Below are 14,393 nucleotides of genomic sequence, written 5' to 3' on the forward strand. Positions count from 1 at the left end.
TGATGTAGGCTTGTTTTACATGCTAATTGGTAGATAGTCCCTAGAAAAAAGAATACTTTTCTTCATTCTAAAAGAACTCTGTTTAGAGACTTATATAATATTTGTAATCTGTTTGAAAGAAAGTAAAAAAATAAATAAATACATATATATATGGATTTTTTTAAATTATTGTTGAAAGTATATATAAGGATTTAAAATCCCATTATAATTTACTCTGGTGGGAAATTGTAAGAATTTAAAGTCAATGGTAATAGGAAATGAATTTAGTAAGAATTATTTTATTATCTCATCTTTTTTTCTTGATGGTTTTGGATCTTTTAAAATACTTCTTAAAAAAACAACTTTGATGGGGTTTGATCTTCTATCTTTACCTGGAAGTTGATAAAATTAGCTTCTCTCTGAGGATATATCCATGGCATTGTTGCTTTAATTTATCTTAAACCAGTTATTCTCAATATTCCAATTATATTTTCATATTTGCACCACTGGATAGACATATAGAAACTAATAGGAGGAGGATGCATCATATAGATAGTCTGCTCTGGAATCAGTTTGTTGGATTCAGCTGAACATTTCAGAACAAATTGGAATTTGACAGAAACAGAGTAAAGAACAAATTACATTTTTTGGCTGTGGTAGAAAATACCTGGTAAATGGGAGATGTCTATCTTTATATTTCTTCATAAGTCTCATGAGTCTTACTAATTTGCTAGAGCCCGTGATATGTTGTCTCATGCTTATGTTCTAGAAATGTGGTCTTCACCGACATCAATTCCATTCTCCGCTACTTGGCTAGGGTGGCACTGACAGCCAGACTCTACGGCTCTAACCTGATGGAGCACACTGAGGTTCGGAATGCACGTTTTCCTGGCGTGATTTGCTTTGATTTATGCTTCTGCTCTTTTGAGAACTTCATTTTCTTGTTGGCTTATGTACTGCCCTTCTGTTTAAGGATATATTGACAGACCAAGTTATAGACCAAGTTCAGGAATTCTGAGCCCATTTTTATTTTCAGAAAAAAAACTTAGCTCCTAACTTGAAACATTTAATCCCATAGTTGGGTCATTGAGTGCTTTGTACCTCTTCCTGGATTTCCAGAATTTCGTAGAAATTGGGTGTGACCATGTCGGTCATTTTATGCAATTCCCTTACTTTACAGATGAGGCAACAGGTCTAGGAAAGTTAAAGTTAAGTTTTCCCAGTCACACACGTAGGTTGGACCCCATTTTCCTTCCTAAGTATATACCTTATTAATTACAGCTCTGACTTTTCTAATTCTTATAAAAATCAGAATACAAAGAATAGTTTCCAAGTGTTTACTTTTAAACCCTGCAAGTGGACGAGTCTGTTTCATCTAGCTACCACCTGTTGGGTTCAGTCAGTTGGTTCTTCTCTCCTGTTGCCAGTTCTCTTTTTCATTTTCTTTCCTGAAAAAGGGTTCCTTAATGTCCTGCAGGAAAAAATAGCATAGAAAAAATAACCACAAAACGTGTTTGTAAACACCAATTTAGATCCCACGCAATTAGAATTAAATCCACAATTTAATGGTAAATTCTATCACTTACAAGAAAGGCATGGTTCTAACTGAGGTTGTTTGTTTGCTTTTATTAAAATCTAAATTCCAGGATGCATTTCTTTTATGTTCACAGATTGATCATTGGATGGAGTTTAGTGCCACCAAATTGTCTTCATGTCATTTGTTCCCTTCTGCCATCAATGAGCTCAATCATTGCCTGTCTCTGAGGACATACTTGGTTGGAAACTCCTTGAGCTTAGCTGATTTATGTGTTTGGGCCACCCTGAAAGGTATCAATAATTCTTGAAGAATGTTGTGTTTAATTATTTAATGTTTTTCTGGATAAGAAGTACACTTGCTTCACTGTATTTGAATAAACATCCATTTATTAATATCTGTCTTATCGGCAGACACTTAGGACTTTCTTAAAAAGAAATGACCACCCCAGCTATTTTATCCCTGTCCAGTTACGGGGTTTCCAATCTGGGCCCCTGGGGGTCAACTCTCTCACTACCTCATTCCTTCTTGTCTTTGGAGTTGGCCTGTTCCTGCTAAAGATGCCCTCATTTATTTCTAACATTTATGTGATACCTCTCCTGTCTCGGCCATTACTGCACTCCAAGCACTGTTGTCTCATTGCTCAGTAGGAGTGTGAGTGAGGGGGTAAGCTGGAGCTGTCTGTCCCTCATGTGACTAGTTTGTGACAGGTAAGGATATAGGATTGAGGAGCGGTACAAAGGGGACCTGAGTTTTGTTAATTTACTTTCTGTAAAAACAAACCTGAAGGAAATCGCCATTGTATTTTATTATTCTTTGCATTTGGGTTATGTGGGTTTTAAAAATGTTTTGTATTCATTTTTGTGGCTTAAACTTTTCTCCAAATTAAATTGTTGTTACAATAAGCAACATAACCTGAAGGAGTTTTCTAGCTAGACATTTTCATGTGTAGGTTTGTCGTGACATTTTTGTCTATATTGATTTTTGACTTAATGCTTATGAAAGAAAGATATCTTAAGGCTATAATTTTGTGATGTTAAAGTTAAATTTCCTGCAGTACCTGTTTTTAGTATATCTGAGGGAATGAGCTTCTTCTTGATCTTAATTTTTATTTTGATCTCTAGTTGACTTCCTTAAAGCTTTTCCTTATGATGAAATATAGCAATGGCCTTACAATGGGCGTGAGGCAGTGGTGAGGGCATGGTTTACTATTGATTTCAGTTACTTGACTTGAAAACATTTTTCTGTTAGGAAAGTGGGGGGAGGGAGAGACAGACAGACAGATAGATTGCCTCTCGCACACTCACAGACAGTTCATGGCCTTGACTGGAATCGAACCCCTGACCTTTTCATTCCATGGGGTGATGCTCTAACCGTCGAGCAAAACTGGCCAGGGCCTGAAAAGGTATTTTTAATTAACTTATGTGAATTCTGTAAAATATATTAAAGTTTTGGAAAACAATTCAGTGCATACATTGATTTCATTCATTAAAGAAGCACAGCTCTGAGCCATCTCCTTTCCTTAAATTAACCCCGATTAGAGTTTTGCTATTGAAGTTGCAGGCTTACTGAGTGATGTTAAAACTATGTTTGCTGACAGGAACTGCGGCCTGGCAGGAGCAGCTGCAGCAGAACAGCGCTCCGGTCCATGTAAAGCGCTGGTTTGGCTTTCTCGAAGCCCAGCAGGCCTTCCAGTCAGTGGGTACCAAGTGGAATGTCTCAGCCACCAAAGCTAAAGGGGTAAGCCTGTCTCACTTGTACAATGCCTACGTCTTTGCTGTCAGAGACCCCAGATCGGAAAAGAAAGTTCTTCCTAGTCATAGTTCATTTTCTTTTCACGAATAAAAAAGATCTTCTTGGAAGAATCTGCCATTGTAAGTCTTGCTTGCCTCTGCAGCTGGTTAACCAAATACAGCATCATCCACATAATTTTAGGAGTAAATGATGATCATCTAGCGTGTGTCCCTCAGGAGTTTCAAACTCCAAGTTACTTTTATGTTTACCATCTTTTCTTCCTCCCTAATCTCCTCTTTGGTTTTTGAACCTCTGACCATTGAGTGCTGGGCTTCTGCAGAGCCTTCTTGTCATTTTTTTTTTTTTTTTTGGCGGGGGGGGGGGGGGGAGCAGGGAGAGAGTGTATTTGTTGAATTAATATATTTCTAAACATTTAACCATATGACTATTTTGTTGTTTGTTTCAGGCACCTCAGAAAAAGCCAGATGTTGGGAAGTTTGTTGAGCTTCCAGGTGCTGAGATGGGAAAGGTTACTGTCAGATTTCCTCCAGAGGCTAGTGGGTAAGAAAATAAAACTTAAAATTACAACAGTGGAAAATCTTTAGGTAATTCTCAAATATTTTTAACATGCATAGGTTAATATAGAAGAAAATAAGATTTTAATTGTGGGAGTTAACATTTTAAGTATTTTAATCCTTTTTTAAGTTATTGACAGTTAATGATTTAAATGTGTAGTTTTCGTTTATTAATTCCAGAAGAGAAACAGTGTTTGTGTTTTACCCCAGACAGAATTTTAATTATGATAGAAAAATCTCCATAAGCAGAAAGGCTTACGTTTTACTTGCATTTAGAGATTTTTAGGTTTTCATTTAATAAAGACTTATATATTTGTGTCATTAGTAATAGAAGTTATGGTAGGATTATTTTCAGTTACTTTTTCCCCAAATGAAGAGGGTCCTAAAAATTATTAACGGGTTTCCCCATCCTTTTCACTCTTGGCGCCCACAGATAATAATAATGTTGCTAGCTCATTAGGAAAAAGAAAAGACCGTTGTGGCTGGAGGTCAGCAGCCTGGAGCTGCTTCGGGCCTTGCCCAGCATCCCCAAGCCTGGGGGAGTCTCAGCTTTCGCACATCTGCCAGCCTCTTGGCTCATGGGAGACAAGCTTTGTAACGAAGCCCTTCACTGATACTAATATTAATATGGTTCATTGTCTCTTGTTAAAGCTGTTAGCCGCGGAGCCTAGCCATTAGGAAGGTATTATATACATTTATAAGTGAGAAAATTATTTTCCCCCAAAGAATTTTATTTAATTTCAGGTTTTGTATTGTATAACCAAATTCTTCCCCACCTGTGGCAAATGGGATGTGTAGACAATAGAAAGTGGCAGATACACAGTTTTTTAGCCATCCATTCTTGATAGTTCTTCCCAACCTATTTCATAAGCGCCATTAACGGCAAAGCCAGTCTTAGAATTCCCCTTTTTCTGTCTGCTTTTCTAAGTTTGCTGATTTAGGTGGTGAGATAATGGGTGGGTAGAGGAGATGAAAGAGAAATAATGATTCTGGAAAATTCACAGGCTAAATCAGTAAGTGATTGATTGGTAGTCAACTGGGTGGAATCAGTCTCCATTACCTATCTTACATGGTTTAATTCCCACGGAGCCTGCCCTGTTTTCTGCTCCTGTGTCCCTGGGGTGAGAGGTCATGGATGTCCTGTTGGGTAGTGACTTCTGTGATTTGTTAAAACCCACTTTCATAGCAGTTGTTTATAGCGATGCTATATAAACATTTGTCCTTTTTGAATCTTTTATATTTTCTGTCACTTGGAGTAACAAGTTCCTCATTTGTTGTAAATTATGTCAGTGTCAAAGCATGGTCTTATCTGAAGACAGTTTTGGGATCCGAGAATATAAATCAATGTTCAGGTTTTCCATATTTTTTTTTTAATCATATTTCCTTCTATTGCTAAAGAATTCTTTAATTCTTTTTTTAATCACTTTTTGGTCTTGCTTGGAAGGCCAGAAGGGTTGATTCTTGCCCTTTATTCTTATTCTTAGCAGACGTGACGTGTACTTTTTTGTGCAAATGCTACTGAGCACTTTACATACAGTAACTTATTTAATCCTAATAAGCCTGTGAGAAAGGCACTGATAGAATCTCCATCTTACAAATGCTTTCCGAGGCTGATTCATACGACGTCTTAGTAACTTGCCAGCTCAAACCTGTCTGGCTTTGGAGTCCCTATGACTTAAAATTATATGCCTGTGTCTGTCACGTGTGGCAGGACCCCGCCCAATCCAGCGTCAGTACTAACACAGCATGAATCGTATTTTCTGCAGCTATTCTAATACAGGTTGTCTCTTGGGAATGAAGGTTTTACAGTCCTGTGAGCTTTCTTGAGGTTTGAATTGTTAGAACTGCACACAGTATTTCAGAGTCAGAAATATCTTAAAGTTTAAGATAATGGTTTGATTTTATCACTTCTAAATTAATCCCTGTGTGTAATGCCTAACCCATTAACTGCCAGAAGCAAGTAGTCAGTGGTTATTAATCTTTTTTTCCTTAACAGTGGGGTGGGGGGTAACATGTTATGGGGTGGGGGGGTAACATGCTTTCAGTGGAAACTTAACACAGTATTTCTGTTTGTATCTTGAAACTCAGTTCTCTTATTTTATTTTTAATGAATTTTTTTTATTTTAAAATAGTTCTAAATTTACAGGAATGTTGCAAAAAAGTTCCCATATACCCTGCACCTAGTTTTCCCCTATTATTTATGCCTTATATCACTGTTGTACCTTTGCCACAACTAATGAGTCAGTATTGATCCATTATTATCATCTAAACTCTATATCTTTTTTATTAATTTTATCAGTTTTTTCCCTAGTGTTCTTTTTCTGTTGGGATACTGTTTATAGCCATTTATTTTATGCAGGAACTTTTGAATAACCTTAAATGTATTGCATTGTACTTCTCTACATTAACCTGTCCATATAAACCCTTAAAATGGAATCATTGATCTAGAATGGTACATGAATTTCTAAAAAGGGTTGATTTTTTAAAATGATATAGGGGCATACAGGGTGCTGTATTTTTTTCTTCCTTGTTGATATTAACCAAGATCAGACGTACGCATGTGACATTAGGTAACTGTGGAACAACGTGACTGCAGCTGCATTTATCAACTGATACTAGTCAAAAGGAGTGAGAGCCGATTAAACTTCCATGCTGCATGCCTTGTTGGCTGGCAGATAAATTATATTTTCAACAGCAACAGTGTAGGTATTTCTTTTTACTCACTTCATTGATAGAGGAGGGAGTTGATGTGTGTGCCATTATCAACATTGCCTCTGATCTATTTTATATCTTATAATTGTCAGCTGCCCTTAGGAGCAGTCGTGTTTGCATAGACCACATGTGTCAAACACAAGGCCCGCGGGCCAAATCCGTCCTGCCAGGCCTTGCAATGTGGCCCGCACCGCGCTGTCATCACTACACTCCGCTGCGTTTCCATCACAATGACAGTTTATGACTGTTCAGTAAACCATTCGGCCCGCGATTTAGGCTGGATTTTAGATTTTGGCCCCTTCTCTGATTGAGTTCGACACCCCTAGCATAGACTGTGGTTTAAGGAGTGAGACCTTAGTACTGGACAAGACCCTTAGTGAGAGACCTTTTGTAAAGTTTGGTGAGCTTTTACATATGAAATGATTTCTTAAGGTCAGAGTTCCTATCCCAGTACTTAGTGATCGAAAAAAAAATGATGCTGGAATACCAGCTAGAAGCAGTTTCGTTTAGTTCTCATCTCCTCAGAAAGGTTAAGTGTAAGTCTTCAGTCAAGACGTGTTAATGAGTGTCTCTGTGAAATGTTTTTGTTTTAGTTACTTACACATTGGGCATGCCAAAGCTGCTCTCCTCAACCAGCACTACCAGGTTAACTTTAAAGGGAAACTGATCATGAGATTCGATGACACAAATCCTGAAAAAGAAAAGGAAGATTTTGAGAAGGTAATTAAAAGTGTAGTGACAACCCTTTGTCAGAAAAGTTAATTTCCAATTAGACGGTGACCTTCATATACCTTCATATACCTTCATGGTATATGAATTAAATAGAAACTTAATTCCTGACACTAAATTAAGTTTTATTTCTCATATATGCTTTTTTCTTCATCTGTGTATTCTGTCTAAGACCTGAGCTCTGATACCAAAACCTTCAATTTAATTGTTCTTCCTCAATTGTTGAAGAATTTCCCCTTTTTCTATAAGTACCAATTTCTTAAATGAATGGGTAACTAGAGGCAGGTTTCCTTTCTGTCATATAATTTTAAGTTTATGGCTGAAACACACACCGACCGTGTATCGGGAAATGGGAAGGTTTCCTCACCTCTCATACCATTTTTATCCAGAAAACACTGCAAGGTGTGCAGAGAGGGCACGTAATTGTCAGAACGGCCAGTTATAACCAGCTTTTCCAGAATCAATGGAAAGCTCCATCAGGAGGCCACGTTCTCAGCTGACCATTCAGAAGTTAGTAGAATGAGTCTCTCTCTTTCTTTTCCAATCTAATGTAACTTCCACAACCGTTTTCAGGCTAAATAAGACTGATGGTGTGTGATGATTACGTTTTGCCCAAATACAGTATCGAGGAATGAAAAGACACACGGAAATGTGCAGGATAAGCTGATGGTGATTCTGGGTCCGTCTTGCAGGTTATCCTGGAAGATGTTGCGATGTTGCACATCGCGCCAGACCAGTTTACGTACACCTCGGATCACTTTGGAACTATAATGAACTACGCCGAGAAGCTGATTCGGGAAGGGAAGGCTTACGTGGATGACACTCCTGCCGAGCGGATGAAAGCCGAGCGAGAGCAGAGGACAGAATCCAAACACAGAAACAACTGTAAGGCACAGTCAGTGTGTTATGTGTTGTTGATGTTCTTGAGCTTTGCGCCTTTACTAGAATGTGGTTTCTTGTCTGTGAAAGACACTGGTTTGAAACACATTTGGGAGAATGATTCATACGTTAGTTCATTTCTCCTCTATCTTTTTGCTTTCTCTGTCATCTTTATTTTGTTATTTTGTGAGCATCACAACTGCGCATGCCCTTTGCATCTCACCTACTACCTGCAGCCCTGTGCACTTCATTCATTCTATTTGAGTGAGTCCTTCTGTGGCATTTCTGTATTTTCCTCAGTTGAAATGCTCAGCCTTTGTAAAGTGTTGGGTGATAATGTTATTCATGCCTTAAACCTTTCAGCAGGTGGGCAAATGTGAACATAATCTATAATCTTGGTGTTGCCCTAAGTCTCAGAAATAGCACTTGACAAAAAGGCACATCTTTCTTACTACTTGTTCTCGGGCTTCAGAATTGGTCTATATTCATTCTATAATTAGGTAGCCAGAACTTCCACACTATTATAGTTAAATCTTGAATGTCACATTTGGGAAGTAAAGTAGAGGTCTTTTATCTAAAAGTTATAGAAGTCTATTTTTCTTTTTAAGCTTTTCTCAGTTACCAACTGGACTTTTAGACCTTTGTGAGCAGGTCACGTGTCCACCGTGTTTCAGTAGTTTCCCCAGAGAATCATTATTTAATGGGTCTTTTTATCCAAAGGTTTCCGTATTCTGACATAGGTAAGACCATAGTCACTTGGGATGTAGCATTCTTTTTTAGGGTTGAACTTGTATCGCTATCTGTTTTCTATCATCTCATTTTCTCGGATCCATGGGTGTCCTGCTTCCCACTGGAATGACAGAGGGACTTTTAGGGAGTCCCCAGGCTCAGGCCCTCAGCCAAGCCTGTTCTCCAGATGGGCCCAGGGACCCGAGCCAGAACGGGCTGTCCCTGGGCAATAGTTGGCAATGGAACAGTGTGTCCCTCAAAGGGTTAATTGGAGGGGGGCTGGTGTATTGGGTCATGATGAGAGAAACCTGCAGGCCTCATGCTTCTTGCCCTAGCCTTCATCAGTGCTACATGGAGAATGTTTGACTTCTTCTCAAAGATGTATATAGAGGGCAGTTTCTAAAAAAACCAAACCTGTGCATTTACTCTTGGGACCAGATATTGGAACTATTATCGTACTTTTAAGAATATAAAACCAGACTAAGAAGACTCATCTAAAATTACAGTGCTCTTAAATTTGAATTCAACCCGATTAGTAATATGCTAGATAAACTAATATCACTCTCACTTTATAGCTGTTGAGAAGAATCTGCAAATGTGGGAAGAAATGAAAAAAGGGAGCCCGTTTGGTCAGTCCTGCTGTTTGCGAGCAAAAATCGACATGAACAGTAACAATGGGTGCATGAGGGACCCAACACTGTACCGCTGCAAAATTCAGCCTCACCCCAGGACTGGAAATCGATACAAGTAAGGTGATCGCCTGCCTGGCTCTGCTTGGATGCTCCCTATAAACTCGGAGTCAATAGAGAATAGAATACTGATTATTCCTGATCTTTGTTCACCGTGGATGAACTGGGCAAACACTTACAGCCTGTTGGGCAAACACTTACCAGTTAAGGTTCCACATTATGTCTAAGATGCCTGGTATTTATAAAAGTCCTCGAGGCCACCTGCCGCTGCTTTGTAATGAATTGATTAAATACACTGTGGTATCTATTTTTTATTTCTCTTTAAATAAAGATACTAGGTACAGATTCATTCATAAATGTGATAGAATTGAAAGTTTACAGAAATAGGAACAGTAAGAGAAAGGATCATGTGTTTTTAGTTTCTATTAGTTTTCCGTGTGGGTTTTCAGGTTAATAGAATTTTTTCTTTCAAATGTTCCTCCTTCATTAGTTTACTTCATAAAGAAATCATAGAATATGTTTTCTTATACTTTGAAGAAGCCTACTGCATACTTATACTGACTTATAACTTGAAGAGATTGTTGAATACAATGATTACCTGGTTGGTTAGTGTGACTTTAAGTAAACTTGGGCAGTGTTAAGCAGATGCTTGGAACACACTTGGAAAAGTGAGTTTGCATCCACATTTTCAGTATCAAATAATTGTGAAGCCTAATGCAGGAGCATCTTCAAGAAGCTGTATCTTAAAAATTAGGAGCCATAACACAGTAATATGTTTTTTAAAATTCAAATTAAAATTGCTTATGTGCTGTGTACATTTTTTTAGGCAGAAATTTATTTTAGGTGTATTCAATCTTAAATGGAATTTTAACTTACCTCTTATCTCTTCTTGAATACAATTATTACAAAAGTAATTTAGTTTACTTGAGTGTGAGATTATTAAGATATTGAAAAGCTAAATTCCCTCGAAATGATTATATCTTGCTTCCTACCACAATGCACATTGGTCATTGCAGAAATAGGTTGTACAGTTGATTGTTCCAATACTCAATTGTCTATTAAATTGCAAATTTGCTTTTTTGTTTGAATATTGAGTTGAATAACCAATTCATTATTCTCAAAATCTGATAATGTTTTGATACACTTTGATTATTAATAGTCATAAAACATGTTGGGTTTTAAGACCTTCCTTACTTGTAAAGATTATGTTTTAAATTAGTATTGCTGCTTAAAATGTCTAGTCTAAGACAGAAAGGCTAAAATGCTTCTTGTTGATTAGTTAAATATTCCCTTTTTTTTCCTAGTGTTTATCCGACATACGATTTTGCCTGCCCCATAGTGGACAGCATCGAAGGGGTTACCCATGCTCTAAGAACAACAGAATACCATGACCGAGATGAGCAGTTTTATTGGATTATTGAAGCCTTAGGCATAAGAAAACCGTACATTTGGGAATATAGTCGGCTGAATCTCAACAACACAGTGCTGTCCAAGAGAAAACTCACGTGGTTTGTAGACGAAGGACTGGTGGATGGATGGTATGTTTACTGTTACTTTGAATTGGGGGAAGCCAGGGCGTGGTATCGCAGTGACTTTTTAATAGCTGTGCGGGCTGGGCGGGCTGGGAGGAGGTGGAATGCGAGGCCTGTGGGGTTTCTGTCCTTGACTTTGTTTGCCCCAGCGCATCAGGTCCCCCTTCCCCTTTGTTTCACTGCCACAAACATTGTGTGTGCCATTGTGCGTGGGAATGAAAAGCACATGGGGGTACATCCCCTGCAGATGTCAGCGTTTCATAGCAAAGTACTTGTGAGTCTGGTCCTTCGGAGACCTGGTTTCCTGGTCATATGTACAGCAGGGACCTTGAGTGTTAAGTAAAAAGCACCTGCTCTTTAATGCTCGGATTTCCTTAGTTAAGATGTCACCCGGTGTCTTTCATCAGATGTACTTGTGCCGTTCCCAGTAGGTGACTGGTGAGCAGCTTTCCTCTTCCATGCATGTGGGCTCTGGGCTGTGATCTGCCCGATTATTACAACCACCTCTCAGTCCAAATATTTAACAGGCTGAATATAGTATTACTCGTTAAGGTATTTTGTACTCTCTGCATCGACACATTAAAAAAATCTCATTCTGAAAAATGTCCTTTTCCTAGGGATGACCCCAGATTTCCTACCGTTCGTGGTGTGCTGAGGAGAGGGATGACAGTTGAAGGACTGAAACAGTTTATTGCTGCTCAGGTGAGGGATGGTTCCTTTCCCAGATTGTCTGCTTGGATTTTCAAGGGTCTCTTAATACCTCCTTGTCTTTACTATTTTTTCCTGTTCCTTGATTGTTCCTTATAATGCGAGGGCAGAATGTTTTTTTAAAAAGAGTATGTTTAGTGCTGTGTATACTTTGAAAATGGGAAACTGAGAATGTCCTAAACTCCTAAGCTGGGGTTGGACAAAGGCAGCTGGAGTATTTTTACCCAATGCAGTATGTGACTGTTGATTTTACCTATTGAAGATACCAAATTAGCTTTAACATAATACGTTTATATTTCAACGGAAATAAACTTGCAAGCAATTATTTGGCTTATTTTTTCTAACGTGCACAACTAAAGTTAAAGGGAATATTTTAATTCTTAAGTTATTTATTGAGTCATTTTATTACTGTTTTTCTAGGGTTCCTCGCGTTCAGTTGTGAACATGGAGTGGGACAAAATTTGGGCATTTAACAAAAAGGTAAATGTTCTGACTCTTAGGCCTTTTTTCTCATGCCTAACTCCTACCTGTAGAATGCATTAGTGTCTCCTGGTGGAGCCAGTTTTGTGAAGAATATTATCATTTTTGCAGACTTACAGGAAAATGGGATGTTTTCCTTTTTTAAACATGTAAAGAGCATTAAGCCTATTAACTGTACCAAACAGTGATTCAAGCAAGCAACTTGGAGTGATGGGGAACAGTAACGGTTTTTCCTTAAATCATTTATGAACACTTTGCATTCATTTTTCTGCTTTCAAGCTGCGAGCTCTCTGTAAGAAGGTATTAATGCTTTTATTCGCCTTACTAAGCACAAAGCATCTAGCATATCTTATAACCTGAGCTGTTGTACAGCCTTGAAGCACAATCACATTTAAGTAAGACCTGTTTGTACAAAACCTATTGAAAATGCACTATTCCTAGATTTGACTCTTCCACTGTTCCCTTGTGAACTGAGAGAACAGAGTTTTAAAGTTACAGATTCCATTGAGTTGTATTAACTATGATTCCTGTGTATTACTGAATCTAGCTTTTTAAAAAAGCATTTTTTCAATGAACTCAAATGAGGAATACTGCATATTGACACTGTTAATAATATTGATTGGAAGCAGATGCTTGGACACTATAATAAGGCAAATCATTGAAGTGCTGTGTTTTAGACTATGGTTTCTGTGATTGTGTTCTGTAAACTCTTTCGTGTTGCTGCTTGATTTGCTGATGCCTGGCCTCAAGAAGTAGCTGCTTGTCTTGCATGTGTCTTGAATTTATTTTATTTAGCCTTTTGTGTCCCATCAGTTTTTTGATCCATAAAGGAGTGATTAATTGGCTCTTTCTGTTGCTGCAGTTACTAATAATAAATAAAGTAGAATTTATAGGCAAAGTTAACATTGATGTACTTTTATTAATAGTCCAAATTTTAAAGATTTTAATAAAGTTGCAGATGTGTATTTTGTTTGAATATATGACATGCATTTCACGATAGTCATATAGTTCTCTATATTCCTCTGTCTTCCTTCCATTTTCTGTCCCTGGACAAATCACTTTCAGCTCCTTCAATAACGCTTTTGGTATTTATTGCCCATTTCTCTAAGTGATGTGTGTTGCTACTTCTTGACTTTTTGGTTCTGGGCCTCATCAGTTGACTTCTCACCATGCAAAAGGAGGTCTCTTTCTTTTTCTCATAACTTTGTTGGTGTTCTTGTAGCTGATTGTTTTGGTCGGTGTGTGTTCACGGCTTCCCGTATTTGTTGAATGTTCTAATTCTGTCTCACACTCTGCATAAATTGTCCAGCTTTCCTACCGAAGACATCTCTGCCCCAACCCCGGTGCTGCTGGGCCTGATCCCTGCTCCATCAGGCTTCCTCCTCTCCCTGCAGTTCCCTTTGCTTTTCTTGTTGGTGGATCGTCTGCTTTGTGGATCTTCCTTCTCTTTGACCTCAGTAGCTCTCTGAGAAAGGGGCCTGGGATGAAGGTTTTTGAGACCCTGTCTGTGGCCTCTGTGTCCACTTTGAAATTTCATGATGATGTGCTGTGGTTTGGGTCTGTTTTCATCCATATCCATGGAAAGAACATGGGGGCTTCCCGTCTGCAAATTCATTCCTTCAGTTTTGGGAAATATTCTCGTATTCGGTCCTTTTTTCCTTTTTTCTTTTTCTTTTTTCTTCTTCTTCTTCTTCCCTTCCCTATAGTAAGTTTCTTCTCTCTGGAACTCTTCTTGAGCAAATGCTGAACCTCCTGGACTGGTCCTCTGATTCTGATTCTATTTTTGATTTTTCCATGTTTGGCTCTACTTTCCATGAGATCTATTCAACCACCCTCCCTTCCGCTGAGTTGTTTATTTATGTTCTCATAGTTCCAGGATTTCTCTTCTCTGAATTTTCAAAATAACTTCCACTTCCTGCTTCATGGTTATAATATTTATTTATTTTTAGGATATATTTTGATTGATTTCAGGGAGGAAAGGAGAGAGAGAGAGAGAGAGAGAGACATTAATGATGAGAGAGAACCATTGCCTCCTGCATGCCCCCTATTGGGGATTGAGCCCACAACCTGGCTTGTGCCCTTGACCAGAATCAAACCCGGGATTTTTTAGTCT

At 38.3% G+C, this 14,393-nt stretch overlaps 1 protein-coding gene across 5 annotated transcripts in view; it reads left to right on the forward strand.

Annotated features, from left to right (window-relative positions):
- EPRS1 (glutamyl-prolyl-tRNA synthetase 1) overlaps positions 1-14,393 on the forward strand; it is a 41,903-nt gene that overhangs the window by 2,478 nt on the left and 25,032 nt on the right. For 3 of the 5 annotated variants that reach the window (XR_006742619.1, XM_045587114.1, XM_045587115.1), the window contains exons 3-13: positions 749-848; positions 1,650-1,806; positions 3,114-3,253; positions 3,714-3,808; positions 7,128-7,254; positions 7,956-8,148; positions 9,447-9,618; positions 10,865-11,098; positions 11,710-11,794; positions 12,221-12,280; positions 12,560-12,580. Coding sequence is in view for 4 of the 5 variants with exons in the window: in XM_045587114.1 (XP_045443070.1) it covers positions 749-848; positions 1,650-1,806; positions 3,114-3,253; positions 3,714-3,808; positions 7,128-7,254; positions 7,956-8,148; positions 9,447-9,618; positions 10,865-11,098; positions 11,710-11,794; positions 12,221-12,280; positions 12,560-12,580 (1,384 nt within the window). In the remaining variant the exon portion in view is untranslated. The remainder of the gene's footprint in view (positions 1-748; positions 849-1,649; positions 1,807-3,113; positions 3,254-3,713; positions 3,809-7,127; positions 7,255-7,955; positions 8,149-9,446; positions 9,619-10,864; positions 11,099-11,709; positions 11,795-12,220; positions 12,281-12,559; positions 12,581-14,393) is intronic. The other 2 variants (XM_036453582.2, XM_036453583.2) reach the window with 1 other exon arrangement.

The sequence above is a fragment of the Pipistrellus kuhlii genome, unplaced genomic scaffold (assembly GCF_014108245.1).
Source record: "Pipistrellus kuhlii isolate mPipKuh1 unplaced genomic scaffold, mPipKuh1.p scaffold_m20_p_25, whole genome shotgun sequence".
Taxonomy (NCBI): domain Eukaryota; kingdom Metazoa; phylum Chordata; class Mammalia; order Chiroptera; family Vespertilionidae; genus Pipistrellus; species Pipistrellus kuhlii.